Source organism: Vanacampus margaritifer, chromosome 15 (assembly GCF_051991255.1).
Source record: "Vanacampus margaritifer isolate UIUO_Vmar chromosome 15, RoL_Vmar_1.0, whole genome shotgun sequence".
Taxonomy (NCBI): Eukaryota; Metazoa; Chordata; class Actinopteri; order Syngnathiformes; family Syngnathidae; genus Vanacampus; species Vanacampus margaritifer.
In genome coordinates, this window is record NC_135446.1 from 16,301,457 (window position 1) to 16,314,746 (window position 13,290).

The window sequence follows — 13,290 nt, forward strand, 5'->3', positions numbered from 1 at the left end:
AACAGGCTGGATAATGTTCCCAGAGGACCAGGGTTAAGAAACACTGATTTAGATGACTGGTGCATGAATATTTTAGTACCTTGAGGATCATGTGACTAACAATATTTTTCATTTCTCAAATATTTTCTGCAACTTGTTTTAGAGGTAATTAGTTTGTTCAGCAGCAATTAGGAGTCAATTGATTATTGAATATTCATGTAAAGTTGAATATTTTTATACTTTAACTCCTTATTGCTGCTAAACAAAACAAATAAAAAAAAAACTTGCTAAAATGCTAACAAGTTGATTGTGACGGAAGACACGTCGTGACATGCTTCCCGCGGCACCTACAAATGTCACTACACATTCCAGCTGTCAACACACCTTTATTGTGATGAGGTGCGACAACAACAGTGTCTCCAACTGTGCGCAAATGACATTTTCATGAATGGACTCGGAGCAAGCTACTGTAAGCTTATTTTGAGCCTTTAAACTAAATGGATCGTAATGAAACGCATCAAATGTACAATAACGATAACTAATAAAAAATAATTCGTTAGATTACTCCGTTTATGAAAAAAAAAAAAAAAAGAAGTGAGTTACCAACGTCGATATTCCCAACACTTGTTTGAAAAATACTGCAAGTTATCCAGAAAATTCCTGGTGTGTTTCGTTGTCATCCAAATGAGACAAACTGTATTAGCTTTTCCATCAGCTGGTTCAGCGCTTCAATTTGGTCAAAACTGGACCTGGCACGGATCAAAAATTGGATTTAGTATTGTTGCTCGAAAATGAAATAATGAATCCCTCACAGCCACACCTCGGATGTTTGGCATCCTCCTGCGGTGCAGAGGCAGAGTCGCATCCGGCCCGGCGGCGGACTCGGGTGTCCTCAGCACCTCCTCCAGCATACAATGTTGCTCAACTTCCTAGTGACCCAACACAGACCCAGTGAGCGTGTTCGAATAATTTGCTCGTCGGTGTACTTCGCTTACTGTACCTTTGCCTGAGGTGGCTGACCTTTGACCCTTCCCGTGGGAGTGTTCGGAGCCGGGCTTTTGGCAGCGCGCTCTTTCTGAAGGAGGACCGCCTGCCAAGCAGCTCGGAACTCCAGGGAGAAGTTACTTATGGTCTTGCAGAAGTCCTCAGCTCTGGTTTCTCGCGCCATTGCTCTGGAGTAGCCCAGGAACAGGAGGAATGAGTGGAACCTGGGAAAATAGATTTTATTTGATTTTATATTTTGTCATGTCCACAGCTTCAAACCAACCTGTTGATAACCCGACGATGTACGGCTCTCAGGACCTTGGTCCTGTCCTCGCACTCTTTCAGAAGATTTGGCAGCTTGTGCCGGAGCGCGCCGTCGAACCCGGGACTTTTCCCTCCCCCACCAAGTCGCCTCTTCTCCTTCCCTTTGCCCCATTTTAAATCTTCCGCTTTCTCCAAAATCTTCATCTGCTCCCACGATCTCCTGGACAGGCTTTCGAGGTGGTCGAGGTTGGCTCGAACCAGCGAGTAATCACACTGCAAACACGCAAGGATTAGTTTTCAACTCATGAAAGCGGAATTTGTTTGGGGACGCACCTTGCCGGCTTTGCTCACTGTGGTCAGGTCCGAGTAGAGGTCCGAGGATTGCGGATAGAGCTGCTGGAGAAGCACGCAGACGTGATGCAGGAGAGGTTGGCGGGAACGCGTGTCCCGCACTTGAGAGAGCTTGCCCAGGTAGCTCAACTCGAACCCGCGGGCCTGGGGTGCGACGGACGGCAATTGAAGGCCGGAAGACCCGCAGGTTGCCGCCCTGCCTTCTCATAGGTCGCGCTCACCTTACATCCGTTGAGAAAGTTACCGATGGCTAACACGGTGGCGAGAACGTGCCGGAAGGTCTGGCTGGCTGCCAGTTGCTCCATGGCCTGCTTCAGGTAGAAGAGCGGCTCGGCGATCTCCTAACAAGTGTCGTGCCATGTGGTGATTGAAGGAGACGAAAGGAAAACGGCGTGGTCGTCACCCACCTGCTCGAAGGAGTCGTAATCTAACAGGAAGGCCCACAGCTGGAGCCTCAAGCGCAGGTGAGGGATCTCCCCCAAAGCGAGTAGGCAGAGCTCGGCCGGGGCCAGATGGGAGTTTGGATTCTGGGCTTTGGCCTCCTTGATCAGACAAAGCTCCTCCTCAGTAGGGATGAGTGTTTGAATCCGCTGCAAAAGTAAAGCAAAGTAGTGTTAATCTTATCAGACTTTTTTTTTTTTTGTCTCAGTTTTAGTCCAGTTTGAATTACGCTTGTTAGTTTTTAAATCAACCTCATCCCGTTTTTATTTAGTCAACTTTTAGTCAACCATGAATCTAGCATTTTAGTCTTTATTTTAGTAAAAAAAAAAAAAATACACAAAAAAAACAATTTTGATTGTCTGGTTTTAGTCTGAAGCTATTTCACATCAAATTTTCTCATCTTTTTGATGAAAAACAACTTGACACACAATTGCAGTATATCAACAAGTGGCTACTTTGCCTCCATGCTACGAGCTAGTAAATTAGCCATCATTAGTTAGCGGTTGGATTAACATTATTGTTGGAACGTTATAGCAGCTGGATTAATGTGAAAGTATAATTTACTTCTTTTTTTTTTTTTTTAACCTTTCGCAGTGAATCCACCTGTCCGTCTCATGTGTTTGATTTGAAAGGCGGTAAAGGATTTTACAAAAATCATATAATTTTCATCTTGTCTTTTTTCATGAACTAAAATGTCCACTGGTTTTAGTTCAGTTCTTATTAAGTGAAGTACACTTTCGTCTCGTCTTCATTAGTCGACGAAAATGCATACAGTTCTTGTTTATTAACTCATTCACTGCCATTGACGGCTATTGACGTCAAAAATTCATTTAAACTATTTCTATTAGTTTAACATTTTTTCCACTTTTGTTATCAAGAGTATGAAAACCTAGATGTTTTTTTTATTGTACATTTAGAACAGATATAAAATTTATGATTAATCGTGAGTTAACTATTCAAGTCATGCGATTAATTACAATTAAAAAATGTAATCGCCTGACGCGATTAAAGACAAGAAAGGTTATTAAAAAATTAGGAGTTAACTCACGAACAAACAAAAAATTGTACATTTAGAACAGATTAAACAAATTATATTAATCGTGAGTTAACTATTGAAGTCATACAATTAATTACAATTTTTAAAAAATTATCGCCTGACACGATTTAAAAAAAGAAAAGATAAATAAAAATTAGGGGCGTCAGATGATTAAAATTTTTAATCGTAATTAATTGCATGACTTCATGAGTTAACTCACGATTAATCACAAATTTTACATCTGTTCTAAATGTACAATAAAACAATTCTAGGTTTTCATACTCATGTTAACAAAAATGGAAAAAAATGTTTAACTAATAGAAATAGTTCAAATGAATATTTGACGTCTATAACCGTCAATGGCAGTTAATGAGGGTTTCAGTCTCGTCTATTGATGAAAATTTTTTTGTTTAGTTTTCGTCAACGAAATTAGCCGGGAGTGCAAAGCCTCAAGCAAACGACAATGTTGGGAGTCAGTGAAGAAGTGAATGAGCACCTGAACGTCCTCGTGGTCCAGGACGCTGCCATCCATGCTGTATATGGCAGGCGGGAGGAGGTGGGGGGGAGGCAGGCCGCTCAGGGTGATGGTGACGTTGTTACTCCTCTTCATCCCCAACACCGAGACTGAGCTTTGTTTCTGGGTTGAAAAGAAGCAGCTGAGCAACAACATGGCGTCGGTGGACTTTCTCGGCGCCGACGCTTACCCGCTGCCCGCAAGCAACGCCCAAGCAAGCGCTCTTGTCCTTCCATTCAAACAGGAACCGCAGTCGCGCCGTATCCAAGTGGACCGGCTCCAAAGCGGTCCAGATGGTCTGCGTCCCGAAACGAGTCTTCCTGGGGAGCGGGGCCACACTCTGGAGGGCCCGCCAGTGGAGCTTCAGGGTCGCACTTTTGGTAGAAGCTCTTTTGGGGGAGTCCATGAAGATTTGGGGGTTTAGAGGAGGGGGTGGCGGAGGTGCTAAGTTGCTTCCCGAGTTGGTTGCTGCTTCTTCTGTGCAGTCCGTTTCCAGGTCTTCCTCATCCCAGAGGTCCGTGAAGTCCAACGTGTTAATGCAGAGACGAGTGGCGGGTTTGAGGGTTTGGTCAAAAGCCCCATTCGGGGGGCTGTCCTTGATTGGCTCCAACTCCTTCATGATGTGTCACACAATCCAAAGCTTCTTCGAAACATGGATGGAATCTTTCACTTCAGACGGGATCCAGTAAGTCCTGGTACTGATGGAAAAAAAATCAAGAACATCCTCCGCTTGGTCGTCGTCCTTCTGAGAGCGAGCCGGTGCATCGGTGGGGTTTATTTGAGACGCGCCCTTTCCCTTCATTTCCTTATCAGGCTTTCATCTCCTGTTTGGATTGAATTGCTGCTTGTACACACAAACCTCTTCGAGATGCTGTCCAGAGCCTCATTTATACAATTTTGCATTGCATATATGCGAAGAAACGACTCTCTGATCAACAATCATCTGATTGGTTTCAAACCTACTTTTAGCCCAGAAAGAAATGGTAGCAAGAAAAGCGCCCGACATGATACGGTCGTGTTCTCCGGGGTCGTTTGCATGCTTGACTTGCAGACATAATGAGGTGGCCTCCCTTCATCGCACTTGATGTTGTTTGTTTTGGAGCTCTCGAGGGACATTTACACCAAACCGCTTTGGTCTGTTGGACCAACGGCTTGCGAGCAAACTTCCAATTTCCAGCTGCATATGAATAAGCGCATAAAACAACTCTTGAACTTGGCATGTCGGCCTTTTCTAGATGTTGCATGTAAATAAATACAAAAATAAATTAAACAAGATTCTAAACAAAAACAAACAAACCCTTCCCCCCAAAAAAAAAAATAAAAAAAAATAAAAATTCTAAACAATGATTTTTTTTTAAAAAAAAATTTAAATCAGTGAAATATTAGTTATCCATGTGTCATGTGATTGACTGGCAACCATGGATGGATCATTTATTCAATCCCGTTTTGTTCATAAAACAGATTACATAATGTGGAAACAAAATCAATTAAGTTGAACTCTTCTTAGGTGATCCTAAAAACGTGCCTGTCCTAAATGGCTTCAGATTTGACTTCCTTTTTCCATTCATGACTGGCCAACTGAGTAAATCTTCTCGTCACTCAACTTTTTTTTCCTCTCCTCCCCATTTTCAGCTGTGTTCTTTACACATCTCCGTGGACATCCTCCCATCATGCCACGCCTCCCTGGTGCTCCTCAGGGCCTTGGTCCTCTTGGGGTCCACCACCACGTAGTCCACGCGCTCGCCACGGGCGCGCTCCTCCGCGCCCTCGGCCGGCTTGTCGCCTCTGCCGTCGATGTCGTCCGGGCAGCGTTTCTGCAGCGTTACGACACAAGAACAACAACTCATTTTGTTGGGATGAAAAGTCTCACAAAAGTATATCACAAATCATTTTTCGGACCCCCAAGCTGCATCTCTCGGCACTGCTACCTGTCTTGTTGGTGTCGATGGCCCCGTGTGGAGGTCCAGGTCCAGGTACTCCACCTGCTTGTTGCCTCGGGCTCGCCGGGCCAATGGACTGCTGGCCCCGCCCTCGGAGGCCCGGTGCAGCATGAGCCTCAGAGACTGGGGGAAAAAAATGCAGTGAAAAAAGGGGGGGAGGAATTAATTACGAGGAGGAGATGGAGGAAAGAGTTATTTACGGGCTCTCCCGCGCTGAAGCTGAGACTGCTGGTCGTCATGGCGACGTAGCTGTCATCGGGATCATCCGAGTCGGAGGAGGGGGACGAACTGTGGGAGGAGGTTGGCCTGGCTGAGTGGCGACTGGACGGACTGACACACACACACAAAGATATTAATAAGAACAGGCCTACACGTTAGCGCCACATAGCTGTGAGGTAAGCTCGCTGTAACACCCTAAACTGCCACAAGAGGGCGCGCTTACGGTGCTTTGATTCCCATTGAACGATTCAAACTTATCTACTTGCAGTTTTTCATGGTTTTGGAAGACATTACACACGCATACTCTCTTGTGAAGGTTCGAGTGACAGGTGAGCGCACAGGGGGCGGGACTTCCTGCCATTCTTGTTGCACTGGAGGGAGGTTCAGAGGAGCTGGCTTCCCTGCGAGATGCAAAGAGAAAGCAATATCCTATGAACACATTAAAGTTATTGAAACACACTTGAAAAAAATATATATATAAAAATAGTGCTTTGGTGCTATGACTTGAGACAGGCCTTATGTGTGGTTCTTGTGTTTGTTTTACTGTTCAATAAACATGTGACGTAAAAGCCATACAAATAATCGCAATCGACTGTCGTTTGCGCCCTCACCGCTGCGCCTCGGCTTGAGATCGCGGTGGATGGGGGGCGGCACGGCCTCCCGCTCCCCTCCACCGGCCACCGTCCTGCGGAGGGGAGGGGCAGGGGGCGTGACGGGCGTCAGGGGGGCGTTCCGGATGCCCGTGTGGGCGGCTGGCGGGACATGTCTCCCAAAAGATGGCAGATCTGCCGAGGAGGGAGGGCGAGCAGTGACGGGGGTCATGGGGACGTAGTTGGCCTCTTGCTGACGAACAGATGCGTCAGAGGATCTGAAAGGATGAAAATAGCCCTCCTGTTGTGTTTGTTTCTTAAAAAAGGGATACTTTTGTCATTGAGCAATTTTCATAACTTCATTACTTTTCATGTACAATACCTTTAAAAACACATTTTCCCACTTACTGTCGACTGAAGATGACATCACCTGTGCTGAGGAAATAGGTAACGACCAGTCGACCTGTTTGCTGACCAAAGGTGAGCCGTGATTGGTCGTAACCTGTTTCATGAATATGGGTGATGTCAACTTCAGGTGACAGCGAGTGGCAAAATTACTTTTAAAAGGTATTAATTGTTCATGAACAATAATGAAGGTATCACATTAATTATAGACAAAATATCTTCTCACTGTTGAAAATGGCTCATTAAGTCAAGTATCCTTTTAACAATGTATATGGGTCAATTTGACCCGTTCTAATGTTAATTCTTTAAAAAAAAAATCACATAACGCAATGTAACGTTTTTGAATATTTGAGTTGAACCTGAGTTATTGCCCCCCCCCCCCACTACATTTTCTAAATGGGTCAAATTTGACCCGCAACATAACAGGAGGGTTAACATGTAAACAAGTTAGACACAATAATTGATCAAATCGAACCGTGTTGCAAGTGGCGGCTCGGTGGTGGCGGCGCACATGGGAACGTAGTTTTGGTCCACGTCGTCGTCTTCGGCGCAAACGCTGCCCAGCGGTACCATGCCTTTATTGAACTGAAATTGAAATTGGAAATTAAAACTGGCATAATCAGTTTGCTGGCGGTGAAAGAAAATAAATTTCTGTTGCCTCCAAACTCACAAAGTAGCTGTTGAAGCTGTCGCTGAAGTCAAACATGCTCGCTCGGTCGGACAACGAGCGAGTGGCGGGCAGCGACTCGCAACCTGAAGAAAAACAAAAATGGCGACATTAATGTTATTTTTAAAAACATATTAAAGTTGAGAGGAACCAGTTGAGGTGGCTCGGGCATCTGGTTCGGATGCCTCCTGGACGCCTCCCTGGGGAGGTGTTCCGGGCATGTCCTACCGGCGGGAGGCCCCGGGGACGACCCAGGACACGTTGGAGAGACTATGTCTCTCGGCTGTCCTGGGAAAGCCTTGGGGTCCCGTCGGAGGAGCTGGCTGAAGTGGCTGGGGAGAGGGAAGTCTGGGCTTCCCTGCTAAAGCTGCTGCCCCCGCGACCCGACCCCGGATAAGCGGAAGAAGACGGACGGACGGACTTAATTGCAATATTGAGGAAATAAATAGATTATGTGTCAAAATCGTTCAGCCCTGCCGCAAAAAAAATGATAACGTCATAGTTTTGGGCCGCCTCACCTGGGAATGAGCGTCCGGGGGAGTTCCCACCCACGGGACTCTCTCCTTGTGCCGCGATGGCGACAGGTTTGGGTGGGCGCGGCGGCGGGGTTGGCGTGGAGGCACAGAGCTCTGCCTGGCTTAGGGGCGCCATGCTCGGCGTGGAGGAGGGGCGGACGGCGGGTTCAGGCTGGGGTTCGGATGCCGAGCGGGGCACCTGGTAGCCGCTGGACGGAACGGCGTCGTTGATGGGGATGGCCACGGGACGCAGGTTGAAATCCAGAGAGTGTTTCCTAGGGTGAGGGGAAGGGTGACAACGAGGCCTCCCACCTCCTCTGCGGAGGTACGGAGCCATGCTGGAGTCCAGAGACTGGCTGAGGGAGCCCGAAAGGGGGGCGGCCATCCATGGAGCCGTCCGAGAGTTGGAGGAAGGACGGGGGATGCTGATGGGAAGTGTGGAAGATGAGGAAGAAGAGGATGAGGAAGTAGAGGAGAGGTGAGAGAAGTGGTGGTCACCATTGTCACTTTTGAGAGAGGGGGAGGAACCTTCAGGAGGCCTGCAAGAACAAAATCAACAAGCGCATTGAGAGGTCACAACCAACAGGGGGCAGCATAGACTCTGACATGACTATCACGGTATTCCTGCTGTTTACCTGACAGGAGTCCGGCATTGCGCCAGCCACAGGTAATCCTCCTGTGCATGACCGCTGTCGGCCTCCAGGGGGCGCAATCTGGCTGGGTCGCAAGGGGTCGGGGCGGATGCTGTTCCCGTGGCAACGGGAGGGGTGTCAGGAACTGAAAGTGTCGTACATACACATACTCACCCACATACAAAATAAAAATAAAAAAAAATAAAAAGGAGAGCAATGATGATGACATGTCAAATCGGTAAAATTACCAAATGAACAATACTGAGCTCTCCAGAAAAAAAAAAAAAGGAACTGAAAGTGCAAATAAATAAAATAAAAAACTAATTGTAATTTAATTAAAATTTTGAAAAATGAAAGCTGACTAGATATTGTAATGCGTGGAAATGAATCTTAATCTACCCGGTTCTGTTGGGTTGAAGCCGCACAGCAGGCAGATGGACGCCACCCAGCGGTTCATGTCGTCCTCCGACTCGGCCACAAGGTACCACGTCCTCTCCTCTGTCTTCAGGTCGAACACGAAGCTCGTCTCCAATTCCTTCTTGGTGAACGACAGCCCGGCGTCCACCTCAAGGAGGAGAGGAGGACATCAAACATCGCTTCTGGTCGTGTTATGTAACAAGGTGTGTGTTGTGTACCTGCTCACACAGGTTCAAGTTGATGGTTCTGATGGGCCGTCTGGAATGCGGGTTTTTGTAATACAGCAGAACGTTCGGCTCCCCGCTCAGCCGGCCGCTGCGCAACACGAACCAGCGTCTCTTCCATGCCTGCGGGACGACACGGCGACAAATTGTTTGCTGCGTTTGATGTTGATTTTAACTCTGATTTGACAAGTCATTATGTTTACATTTGAAAATCTATTTTTTAAATATTTTGAAAACAATCCATACCATTAACTCATTCACTCCCAGCCATTTTCACTGAAGCAACCCCCTTCGCTCCCGGCTGTTTTACTGGATTTCGCAAAGCCCACAAAATAGTGTGTTCTATTGCTATTACTAAAATAAAGATTAGCGTCTCTTCTTTCATCAGCACCCCCCCAAAAAACAAAAAAAAAACGTATAAAGACGTCTTTGGGAGCATGTAAATATTATAAATAGAACGTATTTAGACATTTTTGGGAGCAAATGAATTAAAAAAAGGCAATCATCATTTCAAGACATGTATATACATAGACTCTAGTTTGAGTACTTTTCTGGTCGTGAGCGTGTCCACCATATTTGATTTGATTTACTCGAGTCTTTCTTCATTCATAAATATTTGACATAACTTCCTGTAACACAATATATGAGACAGTATGTCCCTGCACGAAATTATACGATGAACTACTGAAATGTATGGAATGCTTATGAAATCAGATACATTTGCTGAGGTCAAAATGAGTTTTGAGGACCAAAACAAAAAACTATTTATCACTATCCGCCATTTTGGTTGTTTACTTTCCCCTTGAACGCTTTCAGGTCGGAACTGGGAAAAGCCAACTGAGATAAATCCGACATCCGACCTTCCTCGAATGCAACATAAGCGTCAATATTAGTCCATTAATAAACAGTACAAGTCTGTGCAATTTACACACTGACTGAAAATAGACAGGAAGAGGACGTAGCCGGACAGGAAGTGAGCTCGGCTTTGTGCTCAAGCGCGTTACTCAACCTGAAAAGAAGCTGAATTTTGAGAGAGAGATGCAACCAAACACTTTCTCGAACCCTCCTTCCGCTTGCTTTTTGTTTTCTCTCTTGACCCCACCTCATTCTGACAGGAAGTGGACACAATGGATGCAAAGAGCACTTCCTTCCCAACCTTTTAACAACCGCCTCCGGGCCTTCCACTTTGCTTATTTAGACGTCTGTTACTCCTCTTCCTGTCACACCTCACCAGCGCCGTCACGTGACATCCCCACATTGCGCTAACTTCAGAACCATCGCAGGGATCTCGACCCGCGGAGTCATCCACGTGTGCTTGCGAGTTCTGTTTGGAAGCAAGTCTTTCCAAATCTTTCATGAAGGCCCAGCTGAGAGTGATTAGAATGGATTACATAACACGCACACAGAGGGAGTGTGTGATGAAGTACGCCGCTCGAACTTTCGCCCAAATCTTCACATGAACTTTTGCTGCTTGCAGTCACAAGGCTCTTGTTGTGCGCGTGTTGACAATGGACGCACAGCTGGCCAGACAGCGTGATGAAAACGCACAGATGACATCGTCGCCATCCATTTTCTCGCTTATCCTTATTTGGTCGCCAGCCAATCACGGGGCAGATATAGACAACCAACCATTCACATCAAAGGACAGTTTTCAGGCTGAAATGACTTAAAATGGTTTATTTTTAGAAAACGTCTCCAAGTTTAGTGGTTGCTCGCGTTTCCTTAACGTCCATAAAATATCAAAACAAAGTGTTACTTGTGGTCACAAAAAGGATGGAGATTAACACGACTCCACGACTCACTGGACAGGTATGCCAAATATGCAGCGTGTGTGTGCGTGTGTGTGTAAAGTTCCTTCTTATCATAACAGCATGATAAGATTAACCAAGTTTGGACGCAAAAGCAAAAGTGGATGAAAAAAATATAGAGAAGCAAAAGTATGTCCTTCTGGCCGTTACTCACATAACGCCGAAGCTTTTTCTCCGGCGGTGATTTTCGGAGCCAACCTTCGCAAACGACCTCGGCGGCTCCACTCATCCTGGGCGCCGGGCGGGCGTATCCTCCGTTGGGCAGCCAATCAGGTGTCACTCGAGTTGCGCCTCATCAGTCGAGCCGGACCCACGGCGAAACATTCGCGAAGGAGCTGCTCTAGACTCCAGTGGCGTTTGAGAGTGAGTCACGCCTCCTGCTTCCCCACCACTGGCTCCTCCCCCCATCCCAAACAACGGTGGACATTCCTGGGCAAATCACCTCCCACCCGTCCCGCTTGTCGTCTTCTACCTCCACCTCCCTGCAACAGAGACATGCTCTTTGAGATGCCCTCACAAGGATATGCGGCAAAAAAAACTGACTTGATTCACATGGACGTTTAATGGAAAATCAACTTTAAAGGATTAATGTGTCCTCATGCTGTTGTAAATACAGACTTGAAGTGGTGCATCGTAAATTCCAGTCATACATAAATCCATATTCTTCATTGTAAACAAACAAACATTTACTTGAAAAAAAAAACAAGTTTTTTTTACTCAGAAATTCTACGTAAATTAAAAAAAAATAATAATTCAAATTCTCCTCCAAAATCTCAATCAATCAAAAGTGGATTTTCGATAAGAGTTTTTGTTTCCTTTTAATGGTTGACAACACAGCTGACACGACGTGGCAGATTTAGGACTCAGACGCAGAGATAGGGGTTTGAGGCCAATGTAGATATTTATTAACCCTGGAGAACCCACGGGGTCAAATTTGGCCCCTATAAATTCTGCTACTCAAATAACAAAGACCGTTTTTTTTCTTTTTCTTTTTTTCACAAATTTAACTTCAAAAGTCCAGCGTGCCACTTCTGACCCCTGCATGGGGCCCTCTAGTGGATGAATATTGCACTTACATGAGCCAGAGTGGTGGTGACAAGATGGCTAAAATGCAACAAATAAAACAAATAAAATATATTGTTCAATGTAGCTGTGTATTTGATTGATTATTTTTCTTAAATTCTTAATAGTTTACTGACAGTTTTTGTTATTTTGATTTTTCGAAATGATACCCCCAAAGGGTCAAATTTCGCCCTAATCCTAAATTAGGGAATAAATTGAAAAAAACATTGAAAAAAACATATATTTTGGTGTTCAGTGAATTTATAGCAGTCATTTAATGTATAATTCATAATTTTCTGAAGAAGAAAAGGGTTCTTGGGTTCTCCAGGGTTAGACAAAAAAACTAAACAAGGCTATTAAATGTTAAACTAAAGGCGCTCCAAAAGGGAGGATGACTAAACTACAAACAAAGCAATATCACTCCTTAACTAAAACTATACTGTGGCGATACAAAGTTACAAACCAAAGTCCACACAAGAGACAGGACAGGACAAGGCTGAGGACTGTGACTGGCTTGAGTGGCTCTGACAAAAACACTTTGGCACAAGACAGGGGAGACGCAGACCATTTAACAAATGAGGGTAATGGGAAACAGGTGGACACAATCAGGAATCAGTGTTGACACTGACACCACATGAGGAAGGGCAAGTGACCTGAAACGAAAGAAATCAGAATTTACAAAATAAAACAGGAAATGACGAGACAACCTCACCGCGGTGTGACAACAGGTTTGCCCGGCATATTTGTATGAACGCACCTGTAAATTTGACTCCTGCCAAACATTAGGATGATTGATGGAAAAGTCGTATTTCTGGATGGTTAGGGACGAGTCCATTTATCTCCCGGCCACGCACCCTCCAAAATAAAGGGAGCGTCACTGTGCGTGTTTTTTTTTCTCCAGTGAACCAAAGTAATCAACGGCACTTCCCATATCTGCAGGGTTCACCTGCAATCATGCGACAACATTCGACAAACACACTTTGCAAGCAAGAGGACATCTTTTATTCCGCATTTAGATTTCCAAACATTTTCACAGGAATTACATTATTTAAATCAAAAAAAGAAGCAGTTAAAGAAAACGTCTTCCCTGATTGCGAAGGGAAGAAAAAAAAAGAAAAGAATGTAAGCAATCATTTGAGTATGCAACATTCAGCGAGTGCTGCGGGAACACCACGTCACTGGCCGTCTATTGTACAGGAAGAGGAGGGGCATGACCGAAGCGCAGGGGACCCAAATCAAGCA

At 45.3% G+C, this 13,290-nt stretch overlaps 2 protein-coding genes across 5 annotated transcripts; both read right to left on the bottom strand.

The window, feature by feature from the left end:
* Positions 1 to 345: 345 nt before the first annotated feature.
* On the bottom strand, positions 346 to 4,189 carry LOC144035675 (FH1/FH2 domain-containing protein 1). Of its 4 annotated transcripts, none has more exons than XM_077545584.1 (9): positions 3,760 to 4,189; positions 3,552 to 3,692; positions 1,986 to 2,168; positions 1,800 to 1,919; positions 1,561 to 1,623; positions 1,247 to 1,500; positions 980 to 1,187; positions 800 to 908; positions 346 to 728 (listed from the first exon to the last, which is right to left on the bottom strand). In XM_077545584.1, the coding sequence occupies exons 1-9, from the start codon at positions 4,186 to 4,188 to the stop codon at positions 700 to 702; spliced, it is 1,536 nt and encodes a 511-aa protein (XP_077401710.1). In that variant the 5' UTR covers position 4,189; the 3' UTR covers positions 346 to 699. The 4 variants fall into 4 exon arrangements, with proteins under 4 accessions (XP_077401710.1, XP_077401709.1, XP_077401708.1 ...); XM_077545583.1 differs by having other exon boundaries at positions 1,579 to 1,722; XM_077545582.1 differs by having other exon boundaries at positions 1,561 to 1,722.
* A 1,007-nt stretch (positions 4,190 to 5,196) lies between these two features.
* On the bottom strand, positions 5,197 to 11,383 carry LOC144035673 (GRB2-associated-binding protein 1-like). Its single transcript, XM_077545581.1, has 12 exons — positions 11,141 to 11,383; positions 9,173 to 9,301; positions 8,937 to 9,102; positions 8,541 to 8,682; positions 7,909 to 8,444; positions 7,394 to 7,476; positions 7,199 to 7,308; positions 6,340 to 6,596; positions 6,033 to 6,129; positions 5,710 to 5,839; positions 5,498 to 5,632; positions 5,197 to 5,383 (listed from the first exon to the last, which is right to left on the bottom strand). The coding sequence occupies exons 1-12, from the start codon at positions 11,213 to 11,215 to the stop codon at positions 5,198 to 5,200; spliced, it is 2,046 nt and encodes a 681-aa protein (XP_077401707.1). The 5' UTR covers positions 11,216 to 11,383; the 3' UTR covers position 5,197.
* Between the last annotated feature and the right edge of the window lie 1,907 nt (positions 11,384 to 13,290).

What these genes read in the sequence shown, in the direction of transcription:
- LOC144035675 (XM_077545582.1), bottom strand. Translation starts at nt 4,188, where the DNA reads ATGAAGGAGTTGGAGCCAATCAAGGACAGCCCCCCGAATGGGGCTTTT. An exon ending in GCGTTGCTTGCGGGCAGCGG is followed by an intron (nt 3,693 to 3,759) that starts GTAAGCGTCGGC and finishes TTTTCAACCCAG; the next exon opens with AAACAAAGCTCAGTCTCGGT. An exon ending in GAGGATGCCAAACATCCGAG is followed by an intron (nt 729 to 799) that starts GTGTGGCTGTGA and finishes GATCCGTGCCAG; the next exon opens with GTCCAGTTTTGACCAAATTG.
- LOC144035673 (XM_077545581.1), bottom strand. Translation starts at nt 11,215, where the DNA reads ATGAGTGGAGCCGCCGAGGTCGTTTGCGAAGGTTGGCTCCGAAAATCA. An exon ending in CTTCAACCCAACAGAACCGG is followed by an intron (nt 8,683 to 8,936) that starts GTAGATTAAGAT and finishes CGACACTTTCAG; the next exon opens with TTCCTGACACCCCTCCCGTT. An exon ending in ACTCGAACCTTCACAAGAGA is followed by an intron (nt 5,840 to 6,032) that starts GTATGCGTGTGT and finishes TGTGTGTGTCAG; the next exon opens with TCCGTCCAGTCGCCACTCAG.